At 36.3% G+C, this 26,913-nt stretch overlaps 1 protein-coding gene across 1 annotated transcript in view; it reads right to left on the bottom strand.

Moving 5' to 3' along the window:
• The window catches only part of LOC144248939 (uncharacterized), a 141,592-nt gene that overhangs the window by 51,501 nt on the left and 63,178 nt on the right, over positions 1-26,913 (bottom strand). Inside the window, exon 5 of the mRNA XM_077790950.1 lies at positions 11,935-11,988. Within this exon, the coding sequence (XP_077647076.1) occupies positions 11,935-11,988 (54 nt within the window). The remainder of the gene's footprint in view (positions 1-11,934; positions 11,989-26,913) is intronic.

Consider the following 26,913-nt stretch of genomic DNA (forward strand, 5'->3'; position numbering starts at 1 on the left):
TTTCATTCTGAAAATATTTTTTTTTTTTTTTTTTTTTCCTGTGGGAGAAAAATTACACATTGCAACTTTGTATATAACAAAGTATTTCCTATAATTGTTTCGGCAACTTCTTCCAAAAAGTCATTACCTTTTGACTGAGTGTGGTGTGACCAAGCCCCCATTTACTTTGAGTATTGGGGAGTTACTACAGGTGTCTGGTCCATCCTGAGCTCCTCTGTAGATACTGCAGAGTGTGTGTGTGCACTCAGACATGTGTGCAGTCAAAGAACCCCTGTGAAAATGCTGCTTGTCAATGAAATGCATGTATTGCTCTCTTGAGTAGTGTATGACAAAATAAATACTTCACCTCTCTCATACCCCGTCTCTCTCGTGAGGCCCTCTTTGGAATCAGAGGAATTAGGTTCTGGAGCAGAGGACACAAGAGACTAGGATGAATTTGTGGGTGCTGTAAAAAATTAAAGTTCTTTACAGATAAGTAACACATTTTTTTCTGATTTTGGCTTTGGGCATTGCACCCCTGTAGTATTGTAAGAAACTGCAACTAAGAAAACACATCTGGATAGGAAGAGTGATTGATAAGCTGCTGCAGTTGAGAAAGCAGATTCTACTACTGATATTATATTGTGTAATCTAAATCATAAAGTCTGCAAAAACATTTATGCAGAAACCAGTCCAGCTTCAGGTAAGGTCAAACTGTGAGTTCCTAGAGGTACTATACATACATGATGCTTAAAAACTGTGATACAACTGTGGTTAACATGTCCAGATGTGAATTCCCTTTCCACCTATAGTCTGAGATAAACTGCTCTTATCTGACCACTTAACTATCTCAGGTCACTCAAATAAGCAAATAATTCCTATTACAACTAGGGAGATATGTAGCTTTGCCTTTTCAGGATTTGTGAAAATATGATTATCCATAAACTGATTTAGGTAAAAATTCAGTAGAGTTTTTATATGATATGTGGGACTAAATCCCAGCCATGAATTATTTTCTGATTTAAACTTATAGCAGGGTGCACACTGGTATTTCAGATCCTGTGCCTTTTCTAGTAAAAGAAAATTTGCAAAATTAAACATCTATTTTATATTTTACTGTAATGGCCATGTGAAAGACAGTTGCAACATTTACAAAATTACCTGTGACACAAAATAAAAACTGTTCTCAAAAAAATTGCTGTTCTCAACATGCTTCATGCTCATTTTGAAAATAACAAATTTGTAAGCAATTAGACATGAATTAAAATAAACTGATCAATTAATTTCAAAGTCTGATACAGATGAAGAATTACCCATTTGCCTAGTTGGTCATTTCTTTAACACATACTGTGCATGGGTATTTTAAATATATACATTTTGAAATTCTTCAGAAATTTTCTCATTGAAACAATTACTATAACCCAAAATTTTCTTGTACCTTCCTGCAGAAACTGACACAAAAATGCATCAGGGTTGCACAGATTTTTTAAACATCATAGAACTCAGTTTATGTTTGATAGAAAGAGTCCTTTCAAATGTTTAATATGTTTCTAATCAATGGCTTTCTAGCTTGTGTTTACTTACAGAAAGAAGCTTCTCAGCCCGATTGCTTATATATATTTTCAGCTTCTTTTTTTTTTCTGGGCACTGAACACAGTATTATTTTTGTGGTTTTTTTTCAGGGGGGCAGATTGATTTGTTTGTTTGTTTATTTGGGTTGGTTATGGTTTTGGGTTTTTTAGGTTTTTGTTTGTTTTTTTTTTCTTTCTTCTTTTTTTCTTAATTTTTTAATATTTTATTATTTCTTTTTCTTGAATTGAATTTGCTTAATCTCCCTATAAATCTTTCTTTGAGTGTATTTGGCTTGTCTGGGTACCTCTACAGCATCATTTGGTGAGAACACAAGGTCACAGGTTTCCCAGGTACAACAATCCTTTCTGAAGACTGGAGCATTTACCAAAGAAAAGGGGCTCCAAAACTTCAGCTGCCCTGGGAACAAACTCACAGAAGAGATAAAAGGATACTATATTTTTTTCCTTTCAAAATAAAATATTGAGTTGATTAAAATCCAAGAGTTGAAAATTCTGGCATTTTCTGAAGGTTGTAATACCTTTGAACAATCTGTCAGACATTTCTGAACTACTCTTGAAACAGATCCCAACCTTCACGGATCAAACACCAACCTCTTGATAGCCTAAACTTTCAAAAGACTTTGCTGTGTTAGCCAGCACATGTCAATGTGTTTTCTTTCACCCAATTAGATGTCATTTTCATTACTGCTCTTTCCTCCTCTCATTTAGTATTTACACATGCAGAATATTTTATTATTTAAGCAAGTTTTCACATTTTTCCTGCTCTGTCTTCCCCCAAGACTACATCCTGCAACAACAGAGTGCTAAGGAACAAATGCACAGTATAATGCACCACCAGAAAATAATCAGATATTACAATGATAAGAGCAGTATAATAACCTATATGGAATAAAGTAAATCATTGTTCATTATGATCTTCACTCCAGATTTGGATTTTTTTGCTTTGAAGGAACTTATTTACTGGAAGAACATCTGTGATGTAGAATTTAAATTACAGCATCATTAACAGAAATTATTTTCCTCTGTATAATCAAGTCTATTATATTGATAATTTCTAGGAATATTTAATTGCCATTCAAACACTTAAGCACACAAATACCTATATTTTTATTCTAATATGAGGTGTAATTTATCTGCTTGTTACTGTTAAAGAAGTTTTGTGCAGGGAAAAAATATAGCTCCATAATCCGTGTAGTCTGTATTTCATAATTTCTCATTGTTAAAATGTTTTACTTAGATTACAGAAGTCCATTTTCTTTTCTTACTTCTGTTTACATTTTCTTGTTGGATTATAATCTAATTCAAGTATTTTCTTCCTACTTTTTGCTCTTTTTTCAGAGTGAAAAATGTTCTTAATGATCTAGATTTATATAATATTTTAACTTTGCCTGATACTCATCCCTAAAGATTCCTACTTTTTAATTGGAGTACAAAACAAAAAATCTTGGTATATATATAATAAAATTTTTTGCATTTCTTTAAATTAAGATAATAGATGATAAAGTTTAAACTAATTGATAATATTTTATCTATATCCTACATGTAGATATCTATCAATTGTTTGCATAATCAATTAATTAATAATTAATGTTAAATAAATACTTTGTATGTGTTTGCACATAATAATTTTATTTGGTTTTATTTAGAATCTTGCTTTTTCCAGTGTACTTTTTTTTTTTTTTAGAGGAATAAGCAGGTTCACAATCAGTACATTTTTAACAAATTTTGATAGAGAAATATTAGAAGATGTAACACTCCATATAATATATTTTGTTCCATTCAGAGATAAAATTCATTCACTTTAAGTATGTTAAAGGTAATATTAATCCTGCTTAAGCTGAAAATCCTAATATATCTAACCACGATGTTGCTGGTGATATTTTCATAGTATTGTCATTACAACTACATGCTTATAGGCAAGTCTGCTGATTAATTTAGTCTCCAAGCAAGACTTCCCCACTGCCAGTTCATTTCTTAATTCAAAGCAATGTAGTGTTTTTAAAATACAATTTTATATAATTTGTCTAAGAGAATACATATGAATTGAAGTCTAGAATGTCCATGTGAACAGAACATGAACAATATTCTGCAGTACTTCGCAATAAAAACAGGTTAACAAATGGGGGGCAAGAAATCCCAGCACTTCAGGGCACAGGTACACTGCTATTAATGGGCAGCATTGATCAGAAAAATAAAACACCGATTTTCAGGTGCTGCCAAGATTCTACAAATGCTGTGATTGTTTGCAAACTTTGGCAATTCCCTTGCTTGCTTAGTCGTTCTGTGGAATTCTGGCATTCAAATCCAGGTATTAAGAACAGCTTACAAACTAAGATGAACAGGATGGATGTCTGTGTGAGACTGGCTGGGGTGGAGAATAGGAAGGCACAGCCTAAGCCTGAGCACCTAGAATTGCTCCTTCTTTTCCAAAGTGAGTGGCCTCATCCTATGCAGAAATGTACATCTGAAGTGGGAGTACAAGCAGGACAAAATGAACCATTAAGCCTGGCTTTTTCCCCCCTTATGCTGCTTAGGGTCAAAACATAGCAGTGCTGTATGCTAGAAAGAGAAGAGCAATTCAGAACCTGAACCATAGGAAGAAAAAGTCATTAAAAATATGTCTTTTTGGTACTGCTTGAGATATATAATCTGTTTTTAAAGTGCTGAGCACAATATAAATGCAGACTGTGCTAGATTCTACTTACTAAAAAGCCTAGTCACAGCGTTATGACAGCTTTATGACATTTAAACATCATAGCATGTGAAAACATGGAAGAGATGGCAGGTGGGAGGAAGTACTTGATATTCAAGAGAAAATATTAATGGATGTGTCTAAAATGTAACTACTTTTAACATGTCATGCTTAGGAATATTTGCATAATATTATCCTTTAAATTGCAGTGTGTACATATTAATTTCACAGTGTCACTCCCAATAAGTCTAGCATCTGTACATTCCATGGGCCCAGTCTAGCACACTTGCATCTCCTTATTATAGACATTTGGAGTCTCAATTTAACAAGTGACTCAAAAAGCAAGACAAACCAGATAGGCACAAAGATTTTGGGGAAAACCTGAAAGCCCCCAAACACATTCCTTTCTAGGAAACCATATCATCCCAGATGAAGGGTTGTCCCAAGCTACCTTCTGCCCCTTCCTCAAATAACTTGTTTCTTAAATTACTCTTCTTCCTCTGGATAATGCCTGCTATCTAAGGACTCAAAGTCTAAAGTCTGTTTCGACCTGCAGAAGAAGTGAGAAAGAAAAGAGAACAGAACAGTTTAGAAACGTGACTGAGAAGCTTAAAAAAAACCCAAACAAAAAACCTCAGTGTTGAAGAACAATAAAGCAAAGCACAGCACTCCATATATGCCCTTAATGCTTGGTGTTATATAGTTCATTGCATATTTTTACCTCTTCCATTCTGCACTCTCCACTTTTCCCCAGGAAGTGCATCATTAGATACATGTGAAATGTGGCTGCAATTTTTTTTTCCTCCGGTTTTAAAAATATTATGCTTTTTATTTGCAGAATTAGTCGGGCTGGAAGGGACCACAGTGGGTCACTTGGCCACAGCCCCCTGCTCAGGCTGGGTCATCTCAGAGCACATGGCACAGGGTTGTGTCCAGACAGCTCAATGCTCAATAAAAATAGATAAAATAACCCAGAGCTGTATGTGTCTGATCTCATTATCAATCTGAACAAAGTCTTCCCTTCTATATGGTGACATTTTGGGCTTGATACCCATTTGCAGTGGAAAGCGGGAATTGTACCACAAATCCTGTAAGCCCAGGCTAAAAAATCCACAATGTTTTTTTTGTACTACATGTCACACCATTAAAGGCAAAACCTCCCTGCAATATTTAAGGTTTCTACTCTGTTTACTCTTAAAAGCATGAAGAGAACACTGGAGTCACTGAGACTCCAGGAAACTAAGGCACACATATGAGTATGAGTTTGAACACCACCATTTTCTAGCAGGTCCCTGCCACCTTAGGTATTCAGAATGACATATGGGGAGCACATTTAGACCTATAAATCTGCCATTCGCTGGCTTTCATATGTTTCCCTTTGTAAGATAAGCTACTTCCTCAGAACTTAATTTCTTCACAGTGTAGTTTCTATTTAAGAAAGAGATGCACCTGCTAAAAAAGCATTTTGTTTTGTTTTGAAACCATTGTAAGCTAATAGGATAGAGAATCTTTAGGTCATATTAACATCTTAAAAGAAAATTGGCAGAAAAATATTCTATAATCTCACTTATTTAATTTATGATAGCTGCTGGTCTTTCCAACAGGGCAGTTGTAAAAACACTGGAAAATATTTTAACTCATTTTTATCAAGCCATTCCTCTTCATTCTTTCTAGAATTTTCTTCCTTATTATTTACTTAATTTTATTCAAGTAGATCAGAAAACAAAGTTGTCAATACTGTGTAAAAAACTATCCCCAGAGTGGGTTAGAAAAATGAAATTGTTGAGAAATCACAAGAAAACTGTAGAACAGCTGTTAATTTTTGCTATATATTATGAAAATCAACAAAAAAAAAAAAGTCAGACATAAAAGATGCTATAATAAAAATAGCATCCTGAAGATACCAGTTTAAACTACAAAATAATAATGCAAGTATATTTAGTGAAATTTCCCTTAAATGTTCCAGGAAAAACTACTTAAAACTAAGCCTTTGGACATATGACAGTTTTTAAGATGCTGTAAAAATGAAGCAAGTTAGTAACTCATCCAGTTATTCATTTTGAGAAAATGCCAAAACCACAATAGTTATATCTCTGCTGTTCCAAGATGAGGCTTGTACCTCAGCTCCTGTAACTTCTGACATTCTACTGCCTGGAGATATTTGAAGAAAAAAAATCACACACCCTATCCTATTTTTACATGTCTGACTAAATTCTAAAAGTAGATTGGAAGCTCTACAGAATGAAATCAATGTTTCTGCTGAAATCTTAACACTTCAGGTAACCAAGAATTTGTTTAATTTGCTACTTCCTCATGAAAATAAGAAAATATAGAATTAAGAAAAAAGGCATAAAAAGCAATTGCCTTAAAAACTTGCTTTACAGTTGCTTAAAAGGTGTGAAATTATTTTTTAAGACTTCCTTCTCCTTGTAGTAATGATTGTAACAATATTGCATAGATGATGATATTAAAAAAAGGAAATACTTATTTTGAGTCTTGGCTATTCTTTCTTTTATAAATGTTGTTTGAAGTCTGAAGTTAGAATGAGCCTTTGAAAACATCCTCTCTAACTATAAGGCTACAAAGATAAAGAGAGCATGAAAGTTCTTTCATACTCACACCCAACTGATTAAGCATTAATGAAATTATCAAACTTTGCAAGACTGATGGCAGGAGAAAAAGAGTTGCCAAGTTTGCTGAGAGCCTGACCCTCCCTGCAAGTGGCCTCCTGTGCTCATACAAAGATCTATCAAAATCTGCTTTTTCTGAAAACAAGGGTTTGCTCTGTCTGGTTGGAGCTCCAGGAGCAGAGCCCATATATGCATACACTGACAACATCTTATGGAACTTTCCATAAGGAATATTAAAAACATTTCTATTGGTTAGTTAGCTTAATGCTCTATGGTTAGGCTTTCCCAGGTCTACAGACATAGCACAAAAAGTGACACCATGTACTCCACACCCATCAGAACCTATCATTCCAAGACTCATAATTAATTCCAAATGATCTCAAAATAATCTCATTTTCCTTTAAGAAAGGAAAGTGGCAGAGCTACTTGAAGGGAGACAGGGTTTTGGATCCTGACTTCTCAAGTGTACACAGTGGGCCAGGACAACAGCCCTGATCAGGAATAAAGGCTGGATTTCCCTTCCCTAATCAGCTCCCTCCCAAGGACTGAAGCACACAACACTTTTAATCTTCAGGGCCAGCTCCTGTCCCTGCCAGGGTGAGATCTGTGCAGGAGGTGCTGGGTCCACCTAAACTAAAATTGTGTTTTAACTGTGTGGGTGCAGGATCTGACTCAGCACACATCAAACGAGTGACCAAAGTGAGGGGGGAATTCCTGGTGATAACCTCCTGCTAGGAAAAGGGAGGTTATGTGTGCTAACATCCTGAAGAAAGTCATTCAGGAGCAGAAAAAACTTGGAGAGATTTGCCATACAAGTCATCCCTAGGATTCAGTATAGCTGATCAGCAGATATTGCTACATAAGAAATGAAAATGCAAGTGAATTTAGGACTAGTTAAATAAAAATTCTGCAAACAAAAATATGAATGAAAAGTTAATATCAGTTCTGGGGTCTTCCATTACTGATATAAACTGAAGAGAAATTCCCTCTTAGCAAACTGAAATGCCACAACAACAAAACCCTCAAGAGACCTTTTTATAATCACTAGTAGTAAAGTTCATATTCTTGCACACCCAAGCTGTAAAAGAAACAGCCCTTCTAACAAATTTAAGCCTCTCTCAAAAATGCACATATCCATATGTCTTTGTCACCAATTAAAACAAAGGGCTCAGAAGAGCAATTATTTACTTCTGGGCGTTATAAAAAACTTTCTCTGCTTTAAGTTATTTTCAATAGTCAAAATGTTTAATCAAATGAATGAAATTGCATTTTTAAAAAAATAAAAGTGCTGCCTTTTCATGGACTTTTTGCACTCATGCAGAGATTTGTGGGATTTTGAGTAGAAATGTGTGAAAAGCCCTGGACTTGGTGAAGAAACTACTCCTGCTTCTTTATGGTTGTTAATTTTTCAGGGGCAGACTGAAATGATTTTGTCTGTACTGATTCTGTATGAAACTCATCCCTGTGGACAGAAACACAGAGTTTTATGCCATACAAGATTTCAGAAAAACAGCAATACACAAACCACCACATGAGATGAAACCTGGGGCTCATAAGTCCAGAACTGAGAGAGCCAGGACCAGGTATTTACAAGGAGGTTTAAGTGAAGCACAGTTAATAGAGAACCAGTGGTTTATTTAATTCCAGCTTGTATGCCTTTTAGTTTATAGTTTGTGAATAAATCCCTTATGCATCTGAGACCTGAGTGGAGAGTAGGTGAATCCTGTGGTTTTGTTCAAGTGTAACACTGGCAACTGGATTCTGATTGTGAAAACTGTGAATCAAATTTTCACTCACAATGGCCATTCCTTAGAGTTTGTTCTATACCTGCCAGTAATTTGATGTGCTGCAATAGTCCTAACTTGCACAAACGTCTGAATATTTCAAAAAGGCACTGTTGGAGTACCAAAAACTTCTGAAAGAATTGCCATGCCATTTACCAGAGCTCTAATGGAATACACTTCTAAGATATTTTTTGCCTCAAAATAGTTATTTAGAGCTTTTATTATTTCCTACAGAACCCAAATGTATGCCTTGAAACGAACATATAAGATGCCACCAGTTGTTCAAAAGATTTAAAATTAAAAAAATTAAAAAGTAAGCCTTCTCCTGTTGGATTTTCTATATTACAGATAATTTCTGGTTCTCAATTTGTGTACTGCATAGAAATGGTGTAATAACAATGTAACCATACTGTAAGAAGTCTTTCAAAGCCTCTGAGAATGCCAGTAGCCTGACAAATTTTAAAATATAGCTATTTGTCAGAGCGTTAATTATTGTTAAGGATTATTAATTATTGTTAATTATTGTTAAGAATTGTTGCTTATCAAATATCTATGGAAAATTCTGCTTTTGGACAGTACTTCAACAGTAACTCAGTATCTCAGTCACCAGGCAGCCTTGCAGGCTTACAGCATCCTACCCCCTAAATATCGACAGAACTGGGACCTCATCAAAAATCGAAATAATTTTTAGAACACTTGGATTCATATTTTACGTTTGTAAAGAGAAATGAAAAGTGCTAAATCAGCTTGCATTTCAGTACCAGCACTCCTTGTTGAGCTGCCTGATTGAGCCAAGCCTGTTACTTCACACAGACGTGTTCATTACAGATACATGTCACACAATAATGCAGTTATTTCATGGAAACATATGGAGTATGCAGGAAGATATATGGTACTCATGGAGCAGAAGTATCTATTGTAGCTCATTTTTCATACCTCTTAAAGCCTAGAAGCATCACCATTAAGGGCAAAGGAGGCCATAAATGAAGTCAGTAAGGAGAGCAAACAATTCAGAGAGTCACAAAGTCATGGGATGGCCTGGGTTGGAAGGGATCTCAAAGATCATCTTGGACTTGTCCAGTTTGTTTGAAACTTTTTTGGAGGATCTAATCTCTGCCTTTGGACTTTGCTTCTTTAAAAAAATGTCACTGACTGCCAGATACATAGACCAAGCAATTTTTGAGAGTGGCGGCCAAAGAAAGAAAGTATGGAAGGTGTAGGGATGAGGTGGGAGAAAGTAATTTATTCCCAGAAAATAAAGTTTTGGTGATGAATTTTATTTCACTCTTTTAATTAAAATAATTTTTTTAAATTGTCCTGTCAAAGACATATTTGAGGAAATCTTTCTAAATTACACTGATTTTTGTTTCAGAAAAATGATTAATGATATTAAAAGACAGCCTGTTAAAAAATAAATTAAATTAGCTGTTTGAGCCATACTGATTTGTTTTCTTGGATAACTCATATTGATAAATAAAACTATTATTATTCCAAATCAATCAAAGCATTACTATTGCATTACAATTTATAATTGTAAGGCAAACACCGTGACAAATTCTGCAGGAGACATCTTGATATAAGAAATAAAAAATCAGATAATATCAACAACCAACTTTTTTCTAGAGCTGGTAAAGTTAATGGATTCATTTATTGTTGATAATTATACCTAGCAATGTTTTGAACAAAATATCATAATAAAATACCAGAATAATGAATCTTGAAGAAATGACTAATTTGGATATGCCAAAGATCCACAAAAAGCCCAGATGTTGGGGGCGAAAAAAATTTTGTTGCTGTTGTTTTTTGTTCTTTGATCAGTAGTCCAAACTTTTAATATAAAATTATTTTGTAAAGTTCTTAAAATTAATATTTGTAATCACTAGTACTTTTAAACCAAGATTTGCTTCTTCTTTGCAAGGGTGATTGCATACTAATTTGCAAACAAAACCCAGGAATATAACGCTAGGCAAAAGGCAGCACAGGCTGAAGCAGATATCCATTTTTTTAAAGGACATAAAAGGTATTGGGAGCAATTTATCTAAAAAAATTTCAGGAGACGATCCAAAGGGATGAAATTTCTCCGTGGTGAACTGAGAAAGCTTTTTAAGGGTTGGCAGCACCACAGAAAAACCCACTGTCATGAAGTTAGAATAATGAGAGGATGATCAAAGAACAGTTTATCTAAATTAAAGGTGAGATTAACAGCACTGATAAAAAGAGAAAGCAATGGACTATTTTAACATAAAATAAGAAAAATACTTGCAAAGGAACACCGTGATCTTATTTATTATTTTGTCTGTATTTGGTTATTCTAGCCAAGGCTAAGATAAGCCTATAAAAAACCACAAAAATTTTTAATCTAAGGCAAATCTCATCTATATACTGTGAACATAATATTCCATCCAAAATAGCAACTTTAATTCATTTTGTCCACATCATTCTATTTTAAAAAAGGATAAAAATTATCAAATGTGTGTAGGCAACATTAAAGCTGCACTGCATGTAAATGATATTACCCAACGCCCTCATAATTATAAATGAGGTGGACAAAAAGACTACATACAACAACAGCCAGCCAAACTGAAATTCCACAGGTAAAACACAGAATTCAGCCTACAAGCCTAGGCACAGCAAGAGCGTAATTTGGTGCTTTACCTTAATTTTTTTCATACCAATCAAACAAGATCACTGGAAACCTGTAATTTCATTAAGTTCCCAATTGTATTTTGTTAATTTCAGAAATGGTGTTCATGAATTACAAAAGCCATCTCTATTTCCCAACAGCCACTAGAGCATTGCTTTGCCATTCCCATGGTGTTAAAATACCATCCCTGGAGCTCCCAGCACATGGTTTTGTTTGCAATGCTGAAATACTGGTAGGTCGAGGGAAATTGATAGCAAAAACAAAAAGCTCCACTTGTAAGACTTTGATAAAAACAAAAAAGCCCATAAGTATCAATGCAAAATGTGAGGAAACAAGGAGAAAATAAAAGAAGGGAGAGAAACAATAAAAGTTCAAACATCTGGAAAATGTGATAAATTTCCTAATTGAAAATCATAGAACTCTTAAAATTTTAACTGGTTTGGTTTTGAGTTTTTTAAATTAAGAACTAACAAAAGCATTTTGAATATATTTATAATAGATTTTGCAAATTTTATCCTACAATTCAGAATATCAATCTCTCAGAATTAGTGGTCAAATGTCTGTAAAACATTTTTTTCTGAAAAAAAAAAAATGACTATGAATATTTGCTTACCTGTTCAGTTAAAACAAATTCACTAGCTGGAGCAGAACACATTGTAAAAGAAACCTGCAAAGAGGAAAAAAAGCTTCATTACAATTTATTTATCTCTCTCATATTTTTGATTAAAAAATGTAGTAATGAGTGGTTATCCTTATATAGAAACTGCAAGCAGCAATATCATTCTAAATGAAAAGCCTCTGAAAATCTAGCAGGTCCCTGTTGGTTCAGAAGATTCCTGACTGTGTGGCAGGATTACACTTATAAACAGAACTAAACCAAACAGACATACCAAACCATGCTATTCAAAGAAAGGTTTCTTAAGGGTATCTGTTACGTAGGTGATATCAACTTTTGTATATTTTTATTCAAATCCAAATATATAACTATCATAACTATAAAGGATATTCATACATTCAGTTGGTGAAAAAAAAGGTAGGTATTTCTCATTAAATGTTCTTCGGGGCACTGAAATACACAGAGTTACTTTACTTTCTATAGTATTTCAAGTAAATATAATGACAAAAAAACATTATTAAGACTGTTATGTGATGAATATTAACATCAAAAAATGCCAAGTTTTTAGCCTTCCTGAGCAACTTTTATTTCTTCAATGAGTACAGAATATGCAACAGTTCTTAATTACTTAGTCACACAGTATTTCCTCCTCTTGAGCCTGTGCAGAAAGACATTCAAAAAGTTCAAGCACTGGTATGTTGTGAAATTTCATTGATTGACCTGTGGTTTGGAGAGACATTAAATAAGTAGTATTCAAGTCCTCATAGAAAAAAACAGTGATAAGTTTGCTATGGTCCATATATTCTAATCATGAATGCTTTAACTGTGTTGCAAACACCGCACAACTCAAGTTCAGCAAATTCCTTTGCAGGAATAACATTGTCCCAGATGAGTTTCTCGATGCCAAGAAATCAGACTGAAAACTGAATAATTTGGGCCACATGGACTCATTTTTTTGCATAGGACCCAGAATTACACCAGATTTTATATATTCAAGGCCCTGCTTGAAGGTTTCAGTAGCAAACACACACCGAGCATATTGCAAATAATTTTCTTGATAAGTGAATACCTGAGTGTGTTTGGATTGGATATAATCTTCAGAAATTCTGTTAGGAAGAATGATATCTGCCAGCCACTGTCACCAGCTCCACTGCTGGAAGATGCAGATGATCCTCCTCAAGGTCAGGGAATAACTGACAGCACATTCCATCCTTTTTTATACTCTTGTGACAGAAGGTTTTTTTGGGAGTGTTTCACCAGACATTTATTGACCCCAAAGGAAGAAACACAGTTTCAATCCTGGATTCTGGAAGCTAAGTTTTATAACTGGAAGTGTAAAAACAATGTCAACAAAAGACTCTTGGAAAGGATTATAGTGAGACAGAAAGACAGTTCTTTCACCTCTCTACCAGCCATCTGAGGCAGCAGTTTCTGCCATATGGAACATCATTCCATGCATGTGTGTTGGCCAACATGCTTACATCTTTCACTAAAAGGGAAACTACTGACCATGATGCTGAGAAATTTGGCATAGACCAACAAACAGCAACAAGAAATGTACAGATAACATGCAAAGTCTGTCAAATCAGCCCAGTATTTAGCAAAGCTGAATATTTATATACAAATAAGTATTTATTGCTTAAAATAAAGGTTTCTCTTGTTACATTAACAACTTTCTGATGCAGTCAGGCTACTTTTATCTTAATTCAGAATCTATGATTTAGGTCGGACAACATTGAACTGAAAGGGCCATGTCTTCACAATTTCCTCAGCCATCTGCCTGTTTGTGACTTTTGAGGACATCTCTCTTATTTCAGAAAGACTTATTGTGTGAGTCATAACCAGAGCCCTGTTACTGGGTTTGCAGCACTGGACTGTGCATGTACCTGTAGATAAAACAGTTTCTCTGCTCAGTTTAACAGCAAGAGAGTTTGAGCAAATGCAAAAACAGGGAAAAGATGACTGATGATGGGATAAAGGATAAAATAAACTGGTGAATGTGCTTTTGCAAGATTTGCTTAATAATTCTTTATTCTGAGGTCCCACATGGGAATTAGAACTACTATGAAAAAACCTAAAACAAACAAACAAACAAACAAAACAAAAACAAACAAACAAACAAACAAAAAAACAAAAAAAAAAAAAAAAAACAAAAAAACAAAAACCCAAAACCCCCAGATCTAAACCAACAGAAAACATAACCAGAATCTGTTCTTTTAAGGAGACTAAGGAGAGAAGGACTATCACTATGTGCACTAAAAGACAACAGACTTTGCCACTGACTGTTCATCTCCCTTTTTTCCTGACATGTTGTAGGTCACCAGTTATGTCCCACCAACCTCAGTCACTCATGTTAGACTCCAGTACCAAGCATGGGTGCCTCTGATCATTAAATTTGTTTAGAGAGCAAACTATCTTTCCTTGTTAGACTTCTGGGTACTTTTGCTGTTCCTTTCAGTAACAACGTGATGTGCATGAAAACTCTCAAGAGTAAATGCACTCATGAGAGATGGGATGCAATTTGCAGATTTGGCCAGGTCTTAGAATTGTGATGGCCACCCATCCCTGCTGATGCTGACATTGCTGCCAGCACTCCTGAACCAGCCAAAATCCCCAGACCTACGACTCTGCTCTGAGAAAAAAAGCAGCAGCTCCACTTCCTCCATTACTTGCATCACAAATTTTTTCAGAGCAAAAGATACTGCTCACTCCTCCTCAGTCAACTTATCTCTGCTTTGCTTAGAGAAAATATTTTCAATTCTTTACCTTTTAGTGAAGTACAAACAAACTGTTTTCCCCCCTTGCTGTGGAGGAACAGGCATCATAAGGAGTCTGATGAAAGACATGGTTTTTAACTTGTGATGATGTCCAAGCAAGAAATGAAGCAAGTTTCACTTCTAGTTTCCAGACAGAGTCACCAAATTCTTATTTTCGAATTGAGCGCATATGATGTAAAAGGCATCAAGTTACAGGAACAATTACCATGCAGTTCTAAAGATACAATTTTCATAATCCCTTTAGAGGAGAACAGTATTTTTATTTTCTTTTTATCCCTCAAACATTTAATAATAATCCTATTTTATGCATATTCATTTTAAGTCATAACAAGAATTGGAAAGGTATTGATTTCAATGGGAGTTAAGGGCTAAATATCTTTATATGCCTTCATCCTATTAAATCTCTACATTTATTGTCTGCACACAAGTCATTATAAAGCAGGCATTACTCAAGAAAGAACTCAAAAGCAAGAGAAAAGCCCAATTAACAAGGAATTCAATGCAATTATGGAAGTTCGGAAGTTGCCTGGGGTGGTGTTTGCCTGTAAATCATTGGGGAAGATGAAAAGGGAAGAGTTTGTTTCATTCCCACTTTCAAAGTATTATTTTCACTTCAGGTCCACATTGTTAATTTTTAAACCTGAAGTATCAGGACTTCTACAAAGTCACAGGTTAGGAACAAAGATGCCATTAACTGAGTTTCTGGGGGATCTTTATTTTGCAGCGCTCATCAGTGCTGGGGTTACTTTTCTCAGTAGCTGGAGTCCTTGTCTCTAGCTCTTGGATGTTTGTATATAATTGAACTGGCTTTTCTGACCCTAATCCTGTAGACATTAAGATCAGCTCAGCACAAACAATCCTGGAATTCACATTATAATGCCTGAACTTCTTCCATCCCATTCCACACCCATTTATGTGAAAAAGGGAAAAGAAATAAGAACAGAGAGCCAACAGAAATCCACACTAGATAATTAAAGTAAGGACTTTTTGAAGTATTAAAATCAACTTTATTTTATTATTATGGACTCAAATCTTCCTATATAAATGGCTTTGTACATCATCTACCTAACCATGGATAAAAGAAATTTTATCAGTTTAGATGTCTGCTTTAAAAAGTTGGGAAAACAGGAAACATCACAGTTGAATACCTTTGTGGTAGCATCAAGGCATTTCAGGACAGCACAGATTTCATTGCGCAGTGTTTTTTTCTCTTTTTTTTTTTTTTTTTTTTTTCACGGTTTCCATCTTGGAATCGGGTTCCTGTTCTCAAGGTGGATTCAGATATACCATGATACCTCACTCTTGGAGACATGACGTTTATTTTCCCAGTTTTTATCCCTAGCACTTCCCTAGAATACAACCAGTTGAACCTAACAAGTGTTCCCAGGATGCTCCCAATGCTTCAAGGACACTGGCAACTCTACTCAACAAACTTACACATTTCAGGAGGAAAAGGCTAATTATACTGCAGACTGTAATAAGTGCATGCAAAAAATAGCTAAAAAAATCCTCTAAATTTCATCAAAAATGCTGACAATTGTTGAATTTAAATGTGTTTTTAAAAATGTTTAAAATGTTTAAAAATGTTTTTAATGTATGTTTCCAGCTGAACAGGTTCAATCTGAAAAGACTGAGAAGTCATATTTAATTGAAAAAAAAAACATAAGAAGTCACCCACTAATACCTCAGATACTACTAAAACTGGACTGGATAATTGTGTAGGCAAAAAATGGTGCATGGTATTTTTTGTATTTCAAGCAAATAGTAAGGTATGAGAGGAACCAAACTCTTTCTTTCTTTCTTTCTTTTTCTTTCTTTCTTTCTTTCTTTCTTTCTTTCTCTTTCTTTTCTTTCTCATTTGTGTGATAAAAATCACAAACTATTTAAAGGGATTTTCATCATATGGATTTTCAAATTCCTAAAAAAAAATTTATTTTGTGAATGGTTGTCTTAAAAGCATAATACAGAAAAGTCAATCAAATATTTTATTAAATGAATTTGTGTTCTTCAAGTTTTTTTTTGCAAATTATGACTGATTTAGGGGTAAAAACTTAATTTTTCTTTCCCCAATGAGATCTATTCTACTTTCTAAGGCCTCAAGCTCACTTCAGTTTTTAAATTAGGGATAAAACTAGACTCAAACATTAGCTTTGCTGATTGCAGTCGAAGTCCTACAGCATGTTGTACCCAAGCAATGACCAATTTATCAACACAAAGCTGTTTTCATTTTGTTAGTAGTAGTTTCAGTCACTGCTGCAAAAAGAATAGACAAAGTCTTTTAAGTCTTTTTTACTTCTAAAATATTTAAACCAGTATTGATTTTAATATATTTGCTAGGGGTCAGATTGCACTGTAAACCCATTTTTGCGTAAAAAGGGAGAAGTGAATCCTCTGTTGCATTTGGAGGAGGATGGGAAGGCATATCCACACCTCCCACTTAATCAGCATCCCCTGCAGCTCACTCCCCGTGGCAGCTACTTTTGGAGCACCCAGAGCAGATCTACAGGCAGGCAACCCCCCTGGAAATCACCCTCTTCATCTCCCTTCAGTAGGCAAACTGCAGATTTCTGCTTTCCTCTTGTTCCCTGCAACTTCTCCAGGGTCCTGAGTGTTCTCCCATGGAGAAGAAACCCTTCCAAATCCAAATTCTAGCAGGAGCAAAGCTATCCTGTTCCAGACTGGTGAATACAAAATGCTACACAGGAATAGTAGCTCACAAACTGATCTTAAATAACACACTGTAGGTGCAGAGCAACTCCATTAAACCACACTCCAGAAAAAAAGAAAAAAGCACATCCTGCTCAGCCGTGGCTTATTATATTAGCATTTCTTTTTGATTAAAAAAATAATAAAAAAAAACCCACAGAAGAGTAAGCACTATATTAGTTATTTATCTAGTAGAGTAACTTGGTTAAGATTTTTGGCGTTGATTCAGTTGAGCTTTGTAATTTGTCTTGTAACATTTTTCAATATACCACATGAATGGAAAGCTGAATTTCAAAGAATAGAAAAGCCACAAGTAACATAATAATGGCTACAAAGTGGAATTTTTAAAAATTCATAACAGGTATAATTAGCTCAATAGAAAATAATCGCATTATGTTTCAGTGTATCTTTAAAATGTTCCAGATGTTTTATGCTTTCAGTACTTCATTTGTATTTACTTAAATCCTTCTTAAACAAGGTTTGTACAGGAACAGTACATAGACCTGACAACTAAATGCCAAATTGCTCATTTTTTCACTAGGGTGACTAAACAGGAGAAATTTATATTCTGTTTGCTGCTCACCCCCTCAAGCAAACCAAACAAATACCTCATCTAGCAAATCTATCTGCATATAGTGTTGTAAAGGAGGTGAGATGGGATGACATGTCACTCTTTACTTTTGGTTTTTTTCCTATTAAATTGAATTGTCTTAGGAAAGCAAAGAAAAGCACAAAACAAGGAAAAAGTCATCTAGTCCCTGCCATTCTCAAAGATAATTCTCGAAAATTTCATCTTCCAAATCCAGTCAGATGCTTTCTGTACTTACACTTTTTCCTAAAGATTATTCTCTACCTTAAAATTTTGATATCTGTTCTTAGAAAAATCCCAGCTCATCTTTCCCGGCGCAGCTTCAGTATCCCAGCTGCTTTCCCTTTTGTTGACTGCCTCATCTGTCAGTATTTTTCCACACAAGTCACATCCCCCACCCATAACTATTTTTGCATCAGGAACCTGTTGCCTCCATGGCCAAGCACTTACTTAGGACGCACTTTGCGCTCTCCTGACAGAGGAAGAAGCCGTGGCTCCGTCGCCCATGGACAGCCCGAGGTCTCCTCCTGGGGCCCGGCGCAGACAACTGGAGCTGGTGGAATTTACAGCACCACCCTGACCTCTGCCTTTAACCTTGGAAAAGCTCTGTTATCTCTAGAGCACCCTTCTTCCTCCGCTAAAACAGATTCCCTGCAGAGGTTTTTCAGCTGGAGAGAAGTATTTCAATAATTACTCTTCTTGTGATTATTCTACTACAGAAATCTTCTCACACAAAATGAGTTTTTTTGCTGCAAACTATAAATCTTCTGATTTCTGATCCTTCTGTGATGTCCTTCTCTGCACAACTTCATCCACAATATTATTGTTTCACTAGTTAAATACAATAAATTGGCATCAGTATTTCAGTAGCTGCTACTGTTACTCTCTCCCTCTTCTCTAACATATTTTCCCTTTCCGTTTCCAACTTCCCAGTTATGTCTTGAGCTATATTGTCTACCAGAAGAAAAATCCTTCTGTGGTTATGTCCTGTTGCCTGATTCTCTTCCATTTTGTTCTTGTATGTCTGACTTCCAAAAAGAAGTATCCATTCTAGAAATATTTCTTTTTATAAAGTACTTGCTTGTGCTGCTCCTCCACTTCCTCCTCTCTCAATGCAGAATTTCATAAGAGCCTTCTCTTGTTCCCTGGCATCTCCTTGGACCAAGTGATTCAATATTTTTCTACTTTAGTCATGTCCAGCCACAGCTCAAAGAACTGCCTTCCACCAAGAAGTGTCTCTTGGTTCTTACACAAGAGCAGCTCAGTGCATCGCTGGTATTTCCATCCTCTAACGTTCATTGGGCCTCTGTCTCCCAAGATATTAATGAATCCCTGGGGCATGGATACCACATATACACATTCCAGCCTAAACTGTGCTTTGAGGTACTTAGACAAGCTTCCTTACTGAATAAGCCAAGCACTTAACAAGCTTTAGGTATTTATGCCCACAACAGCCCTTTAAGAGAGCCCTATTTTTACCTGATGGGGAACTGAGGCATAGGAAAACTACTTATGCTACTTAACATCAGGATATCTGTGATAACTCAGGAACCAGGACTAAGTCTCTGATAACCCAGACTAGAATGCCAATCTAAAGACCATTCCTCCCACTTCCTGAGTGATAAGAGTTCAGCAAATCTTATGTACGTAGATTTTCTCCTGCTGCCCCTGGAATGTTCTGTGCATAGATGAGCTATCTTGGCTGGCTTGAAAGCAAAAAATTGAGTGTCTTTTCCTCCCCCTATACACCTTTAGACAGAAACTGATTAGCCAGTAGTATTTTGCTGTGTGCAGCATTTTTTAGTCTTTGATATAAAAATCGATGTTCCTGTATTTATAAACATATGCAAAAAGAAAAACAAACCCCAAAAACACCCCAGAATAAAGGAGAGAAGAAAGAAACATGCTACATGGGGTTTGTGTACAGAATTCCAAAGCAACTGTAAAATCCATGCTGTTTTCAGTATCATCTTATTTCTTCTTTTTCTTCTTAATTCCTTGGGAAAATATTTCTCATCACACCAGACTATTCAACACTGTTTGTCAAAGCTTTCATCAAATATGGAGCAAAAAATAAAAATTCTAAACATTGCTGTATTTAGGACAGTGATACCCACTTTATTTACTGAAGACTGGGATTTTCTTCCTGCACCTGAGTCTGTTTAAATGAGATAGCTCCACTATATCATGAAGAAATACTGCCTACACAGAGATAGCAGCCAGAAGTAACTGCTATGACTTTGCCAGTACAAATCTTCAGATACAGAGTTATTACAAATTATTATCTCTATCAGACAGGTAAGTTTGCTGAAGTGAGGGGAAGAGACAGGAGAATGAAGAGGAAAAAGTGACAGAGGCAAATACTGCTTGTAAATCATGTGTCTAATGCAGACAAAATAATAAAAAAAATATTTCCAGTAAACCAATAATATTTCAGGAGCTAAAATATTTTTATACCTCATTAAACAAAATTTCTGTTTCCTAGGACTAAAACTGTAAAACCTCTATATCCAAGCTTATATGAACTTCAAAACAAAAATATTCTTTCCAAACAGCAGGAACTTTATTAAACATGGTATCTGCTTCTCTGATACTAAATACTTTCAACATCCCATGTATTGAGGTAGTCAACCATAGCCTATTATTTTATCTCTAAGTTTCTCAAGGTAAGATGAAAATAATGACAATGAGGAGTCCTTTTAAACAACTTAGACTGCATCTATATTGGTTGTTTGGTCTTGTTCCCATAACAAAGCATGGCTTGTGCACAGCTGAAACATCTCTTATCTAGTTCACTTTAGCATTTATAACCTACTATGCAATATCAAGAATGTTGAAAGTAGCAGCTTAAAATTATATCACAGGAATAGGAAGAAATGGCCAGTTATGCTCCAGGGAAGAAATAACCATGTTCCTAACTCATATAATATGATCATGAAACTGTTTTTGTATAAAAATATAAAAACTACTGTAATGATCAAGAGGAAGTTTTGAGATCCATTAGCTTCTATAAATACAACAACAAATATTCTTTATGAGGCTCTATAGAAGCACCACTGCTTCACTACTTGGGACACTTTATATTTTATAATGTACAGACAAGTCAGTTCTGCAAATATATGTTATCCCTTGTTTCCCTGTACACATCAGAGCCACAATGTCCATTTATGTATAACATGTCTAGATTAAATTAGCCCAATTTATGGATGTGTCCCAAGCTGCAACTTTTAAGTTGGATCACACTGAACCAAAAGAGGAAAATATCCAACCAACCAACTAAACATTTAAAATAAGCCTCTGCATGCCCTGAAGTCTGGCACAATCTTAACCATAACAACGCCGTAAGTATGGTATTCTCAAGTACAAACACACTAAAATGTATCTAGTTTAATATATCTTACAGATGGCAGTACTTTGCCACAGCAAGGAAATCTTGTCAGGAAAGCACAGAAAACAATAAAAACTGAAGTTTTGAGAACTGTATTCTCAGAAACTGGCCTCCATGTTTGAAGATAGTCTCAAAGCAAAGCTTTTAATTTCCTCTGCATCTGTTGCCAAGAACACAGAAAACCCTGAAAGGAGGACATGAATGAAGTGGATTTTGGAAGGCAAGGATTTGCAGCAGCAGGATGCTCTGGTGTTGCCCCATGGCAAAGACAAGTTTGGTCTATTTGCAAAAATGTCAGACTACTGAAAGTAAAGCTAACTACTAATCCCCCCTCAATACATTTGCACAGGCTAGTGGTCTAGGGTACTCAGCCTTGCAGCATTCACAAAGTCCTTGTAGAAGTATAGTTGTGTCTTTGTGACTTACAATTAGCTTTCCATGATTCCTATTTAACCACAAAACCACCTTAACAGAGTCAATGAAAAGGAAAGATTGTGTGACTTTAAACTAGCACCAAAAAAAAAAAAGCTGGACCTCAGTCAGCAGAAGCCTCTCCTTGCTTCCTGTGTCCCAAACATTCCTTAGAAAAATTCCTGTCTTCTGCATCTTCATCCTTTGTTCACTGGAGTTGGGGGCTGCAGAGGCAAAACCAGGGGCAATGAGCTGCCAGGACAGTGTGGTGCCAATCCCTCTCCAGCCCCTTCCTGCAGCTCCCAGAGTGGTCTTTGTGGCATAGTGGTTGCTCCCTCCTCTTCCAGGAGGAGGACTTACTCCTAAGACATTCCCACTCCTGGAAGAGAGGAGGCAGAAGGCATGGCGAGTCACCATGCCCACCTGCATGTCCTGCAGATGCACCACTTTGCCTCATCCTCCTCACAAGAGAGCTGGTAAAATCCCACATGATGCCAGGGAGATTTCCACTTTGCAGTCTCTCACTGAAAGCAGAATTTACAATCTAGAAGGAAGAGCAACTGGGCACAGAATGCTTTGTGGTTTGGTGGCAAGGCACCTGGCAAACACAGGAACACCTCCAGCTTTCTGTGGTCTTCCTTGCAGCACTCGACATACTGACTAAAAGCTGCTGGGAGCCTGTAAGGTATCACAAGATAAACTCCAAAAATATTGTAGGATTTAAAAACAGAGAAGAAAACACTCACATATCTCTGCACATGCAAGGCAGTACACAAACAAGTGGGCAAAACAAACCTCGTAAGAGCTTCCAAAGTTTTGCTTCATTTCTATCTATTGGTAAAAGAAAACCACTGCACTATCATTAAAGGAATATCTTTGGTTTGTGTTCTCCAAAAGGTTCAGTAGTCCTTTGATTAAATAGGATTGGGAATCACTACAATGAAGCAGTCATCACAGTAACAGCAGAGAACCTCCCAAGTAAATTAGATCTGCACTGTACAGCACCAACTCAATTGAAGAGGAGTTATTTGCTCTTCAACCCATTCTTTAATGTGGGGCTTTTTCCTTTTAAAAATGCTGAGACTGAAAGAATGTTTTATAATCATCATTCTGCTGCTGGTAGTGTAAATACTTGGTCAAGAAAAGCTCTGGAAGCTGTGTTGGGAGATAGTTTTTCCTATAAGATACTCATTTACTGAGGATAATATTTTCAAAAGCCAGCTTGTCATATCACAGCATTTTTCTTTTCATTTCCTTGACCATTTTATGTTCAAATGAAATTGTTCAAATGATCTCATCAGCTCCTGGGTTTTAAAATATTTTTAGTTTATATCTTTATCTTTTTTATTCAATTTCCTAGCTCCTGAAATAGTAAACATGACTGTTATTGTAATCAAGTAGCCACCTTGTTATCACCCATAAGCAATCTAGTCCTACATTCCTTGTGACATGTTCTAGGTTAAGAAAGTAAGTTAAAGGTTGAAATGAAACAATGGATTTTGTATCTTGATTTTATCCTACTCAAGCTCTTCCCAACAGCTATTGGATATACCTTCATCTTCCAACCTGTAGATGCTTCCAAGGAAACCCTGCCCACAAGGCAGATGAGCCAAGCCACAATGAGCAGGGTGGTGCACATCACATACTGAGATATGCAGGTAACAAAGGGAAAGCTGCTACTTTTTTTGCAGCACAATATGAAAGTCTACCTTAAAAACTGCCCAGAGCTCATCAGAGATGGCTGAAATTCCAACACTTTCTCCAGTGAATTGCTCAATACCTGTTTCCTCAATCTGCAGTAGATGAGAGTTTTTTAAAAAATGAGCAAGCATGACTCATTTTTATGACCAATGCACCACTCACAAAATGCTTTCCAACCAGATTGCAGTTCAAATAAGACATGTGTATTGTTGCAAAACAAAATATGCTGGCTGAACAGAATGTATTCATCTATATTAGTTTTTCTTTCTAAATCCAGCACACTGTGAGCTAAATTAATCTGCTGAGTGCTAAATTCATCTACAGAGAGCTACTGTAGATTCAGGGAAATGTTTTGAGTGCTGTAGCAAACAAGTCTCCCTCACTCAGGAGCCCTCTGTGGGCTGCTGGTGTTTTAACCATTTTGTCTGCTTCCAAGCAAGGGAGCAGCTGATAGACGAGGGAAATGCTCATTGATTTGCAGGGGCAGCAGCACAGCCAATCAGCCCTAGAACGAGACACAAGCATGGATCTCTCCAACTATGCATATTTATATGCAGCTGTCATACCTCCAAGTCTCCAGTGAATACTGAGTGCTTGTGTGGTCACCAAGACACACAATGCTACCCTGCAGCCTGCTCTTGCTTCACTGTGGTAGGGGGAGATGGAATATACAGAAACACATTTCATTTTCCCTAGCTTGGCTACCCCAGGAAATTACATGCCTAATACAAGTACACTGTAGCTCCATAAATTCTTAATACAGAGGCATTTTCAAAGGGCTAAAGGAAACAAACATCTTGCAAGAATTTATTTTCAGTAGGGTAGGTTGAGCTACAACAATGGAGTACCAGAGGCAAGCATCTTGCCAACAGTGTCAAAAAGCCCCGTGGTACTGAGGAAGGGTAAGGGAAAGAGGCTTCCCTGGTGCTACCATGGTGATGCATGGGCAGCACCCAGAGATGTGCCTGTGAATGGGGCTCCTCAGCTCAGAGGTGAGGCACAGGGCTTAGGAAGAGTGACAGGGGGTTTTCCTTTTGTTTTAGCAAACTCTGAGGCTTGAAAACATACCCCAAAAGAGAGAGGTCTGTGGAGCTGAAAGAGAGAAGTCCAAGTAGAGATGCAGGTAGAGGAATGGCTCTGCGAAAAGGGAAACCCAACAATCTGACATTTTTAGGAAGGCTGGTGAAGTAATGTACCAAGGATGCAAAGGTGGTTGGCTAATTATTTAATGGTCGAGCCATTACTTGTTCACTGAGGTAGAATGGTATTTAAAGCTGTTTCTTACAGTCTCTGGGCACGCAAAGCTTCTGCAGATTTCTATCAAAATCAAGAGCTGGAACTCAAACAGTGCAACATCCAAAAAGAATTGAAACAAAACCCACAGCCTCCACGTAAAGGTGAGAGGGGCCACCTCTGATCTGGCTGCCCACAACTGGGCTCATTGGCAAATCCCTTGAGGAAAGTCTGTCCTGGGATGAGTTCTCTTGGGGTCCTAAATGACACAGAAAAATCCCATCCCTTCCCTTCTTGCTGCTTAGTCCAAGTCACACTTGCAAACACTAAATGTTGAAATATAAAATAACTACAAACCAAAGCTATCAAGAAAAAAAATATAAAAATATATATATAAAAGACATCTCACTGTGTTGCTGGGAATACTTACATTTCTACTCCCTTGCAAGCAAGCCACACTAAGACATAAAAGGGGAAAAAAGAGGACAGGATAGAGTATTTTCACATCTGGTATTTACAACTGAAAAAGAGTACAATTGGGGTTTATTTATTGTGGCAATCACATATAAACTTAACTCCTACTATGAAATTATTCTCATATTTTCAGTTCCAAAGAACAATAGAAAAAGGCTTCCACTAAATGTCAAAAGAGAAATCTTCTACATACTGTATATAGGCTAAATAAAACTGCTAATCTGAGAAAAATTGCTACAGAAATCTACATCATTGTAACATCAAACTCCAAGTGGTATTGTATCAAAATGATGAAAATCTTCTATGAATCAGGAAATGAAGCAAATGGACCTATTTTATCTTCCAGTTTATTACTGAAAATGGGTTTTACAATTTGCTGTGCATAGTTAAAGTGCTACCCAGACAAATTACAGCTGCTCTTTTAACCTGAACATGAGATGGCATGGTTCCAGCCAATCTGAAGTATGGTTTCTAGGCAGGATGTCAAATCTCAGCCCCCTGGGTTCCAGAATGATGGATTGAACCTTGAAAGTTGCAACAGAGCAGCATATGTGATTTCTGTACTGTATTTTGATCACTCATGAATATATTAAAACATCTCCATGTATGCTATTCAAAGCTTTGGTTTATTGCTTTAAACTACAGTTAAAAATAAAAAAAATAAACAAACACATACTAAGTATGCAATCTAATTTAAAGGCAAAAGAGCTGTTAATAAATTTGGGATTTTTTTTCTTTGTTTACTGATGAGGACATTAGCTAATGATGCAGCAAAAGGGCACCATTTTAGAAACCGTGTCTCTCATAGCTATCGGCATGATGAATATCAGCCTAGGAATTCAGAAAGGAAAAAAACAGAAAGAAAAAAAAAGAAGTGATGAATTTTTGCATTATCAACTACTGCAAGTACATAACAATTAATAATTCTTAAAACAGTTTTTGGCATGCAAATACACTATCCAAGTGTTAGATATCAGACACACTCTTCCACCTGCTCATTCTGACACTCCGAATGGGTCATAACTCCATTCCTTAATTTATTTTCCTCTCTTCTGTGTACCTTTTACCTTCAAGAACAGTTTCCCTAAAAAATCTATACCCCAAAGTGCCCCTTAGGAAGCTGGGGGAAGGTGGAGCATACCACTGTCATGCATGGAAGCTGTTGGGGAGTTCACCCTGACTTGAGAGAGAAACTCCTTGGGCAGGAAAGTCTCCTGCTCTGTGCTGACCTAACAGAATGAGGGGCTCTGGGCTCAGGCTCTCTGTGCATCCCAGTATGAAAATAAATATGTTAACAACATCATCATATTGCACTTGGACCCCACTGAAATCCTTAACTCTCTACATAAATGCACACCAAACTTTCCAGAATCAGGGACAGAGCACAGCTCCTAAAAGACGGGGGCAGCTTCAAGGGCAAAACCACGTTTTTAATGGAATAAAAAAAAAAAAGAAAGTGGAAAGCAAACATACATCAATTTTATTAATGATTTGTGCAACTCAGCATTTTAAAAAGATCCTAGTTTAAGTGTTTTTCAGCTGGTTAATGTCTGCCTCTAGGACATGGTATTAAACACAGTATTAACATTGTGACTTTTCTGCTTTTTCAACTTCTATGGTTTTAGTCTTCACAATCCTCTTGTTTATGATAACAGCAAAAATACTTTGATTTTTAATTTAGGAACGGAGCTACCAAG

This window comes from Lonchura striata, chromosome 2, assembly GCF_046129695.1.
Source record: "Lonchura striata isolate bLonStr1 chromosome 2, bLonStr1.mat, whole genome shotgun sequence".
Lineage (NCBI taxonomy): Eukaryota > Metazoa > Chordata > Aves > Passeriformes > Estrildidae > Lonchura > Lonchura striata.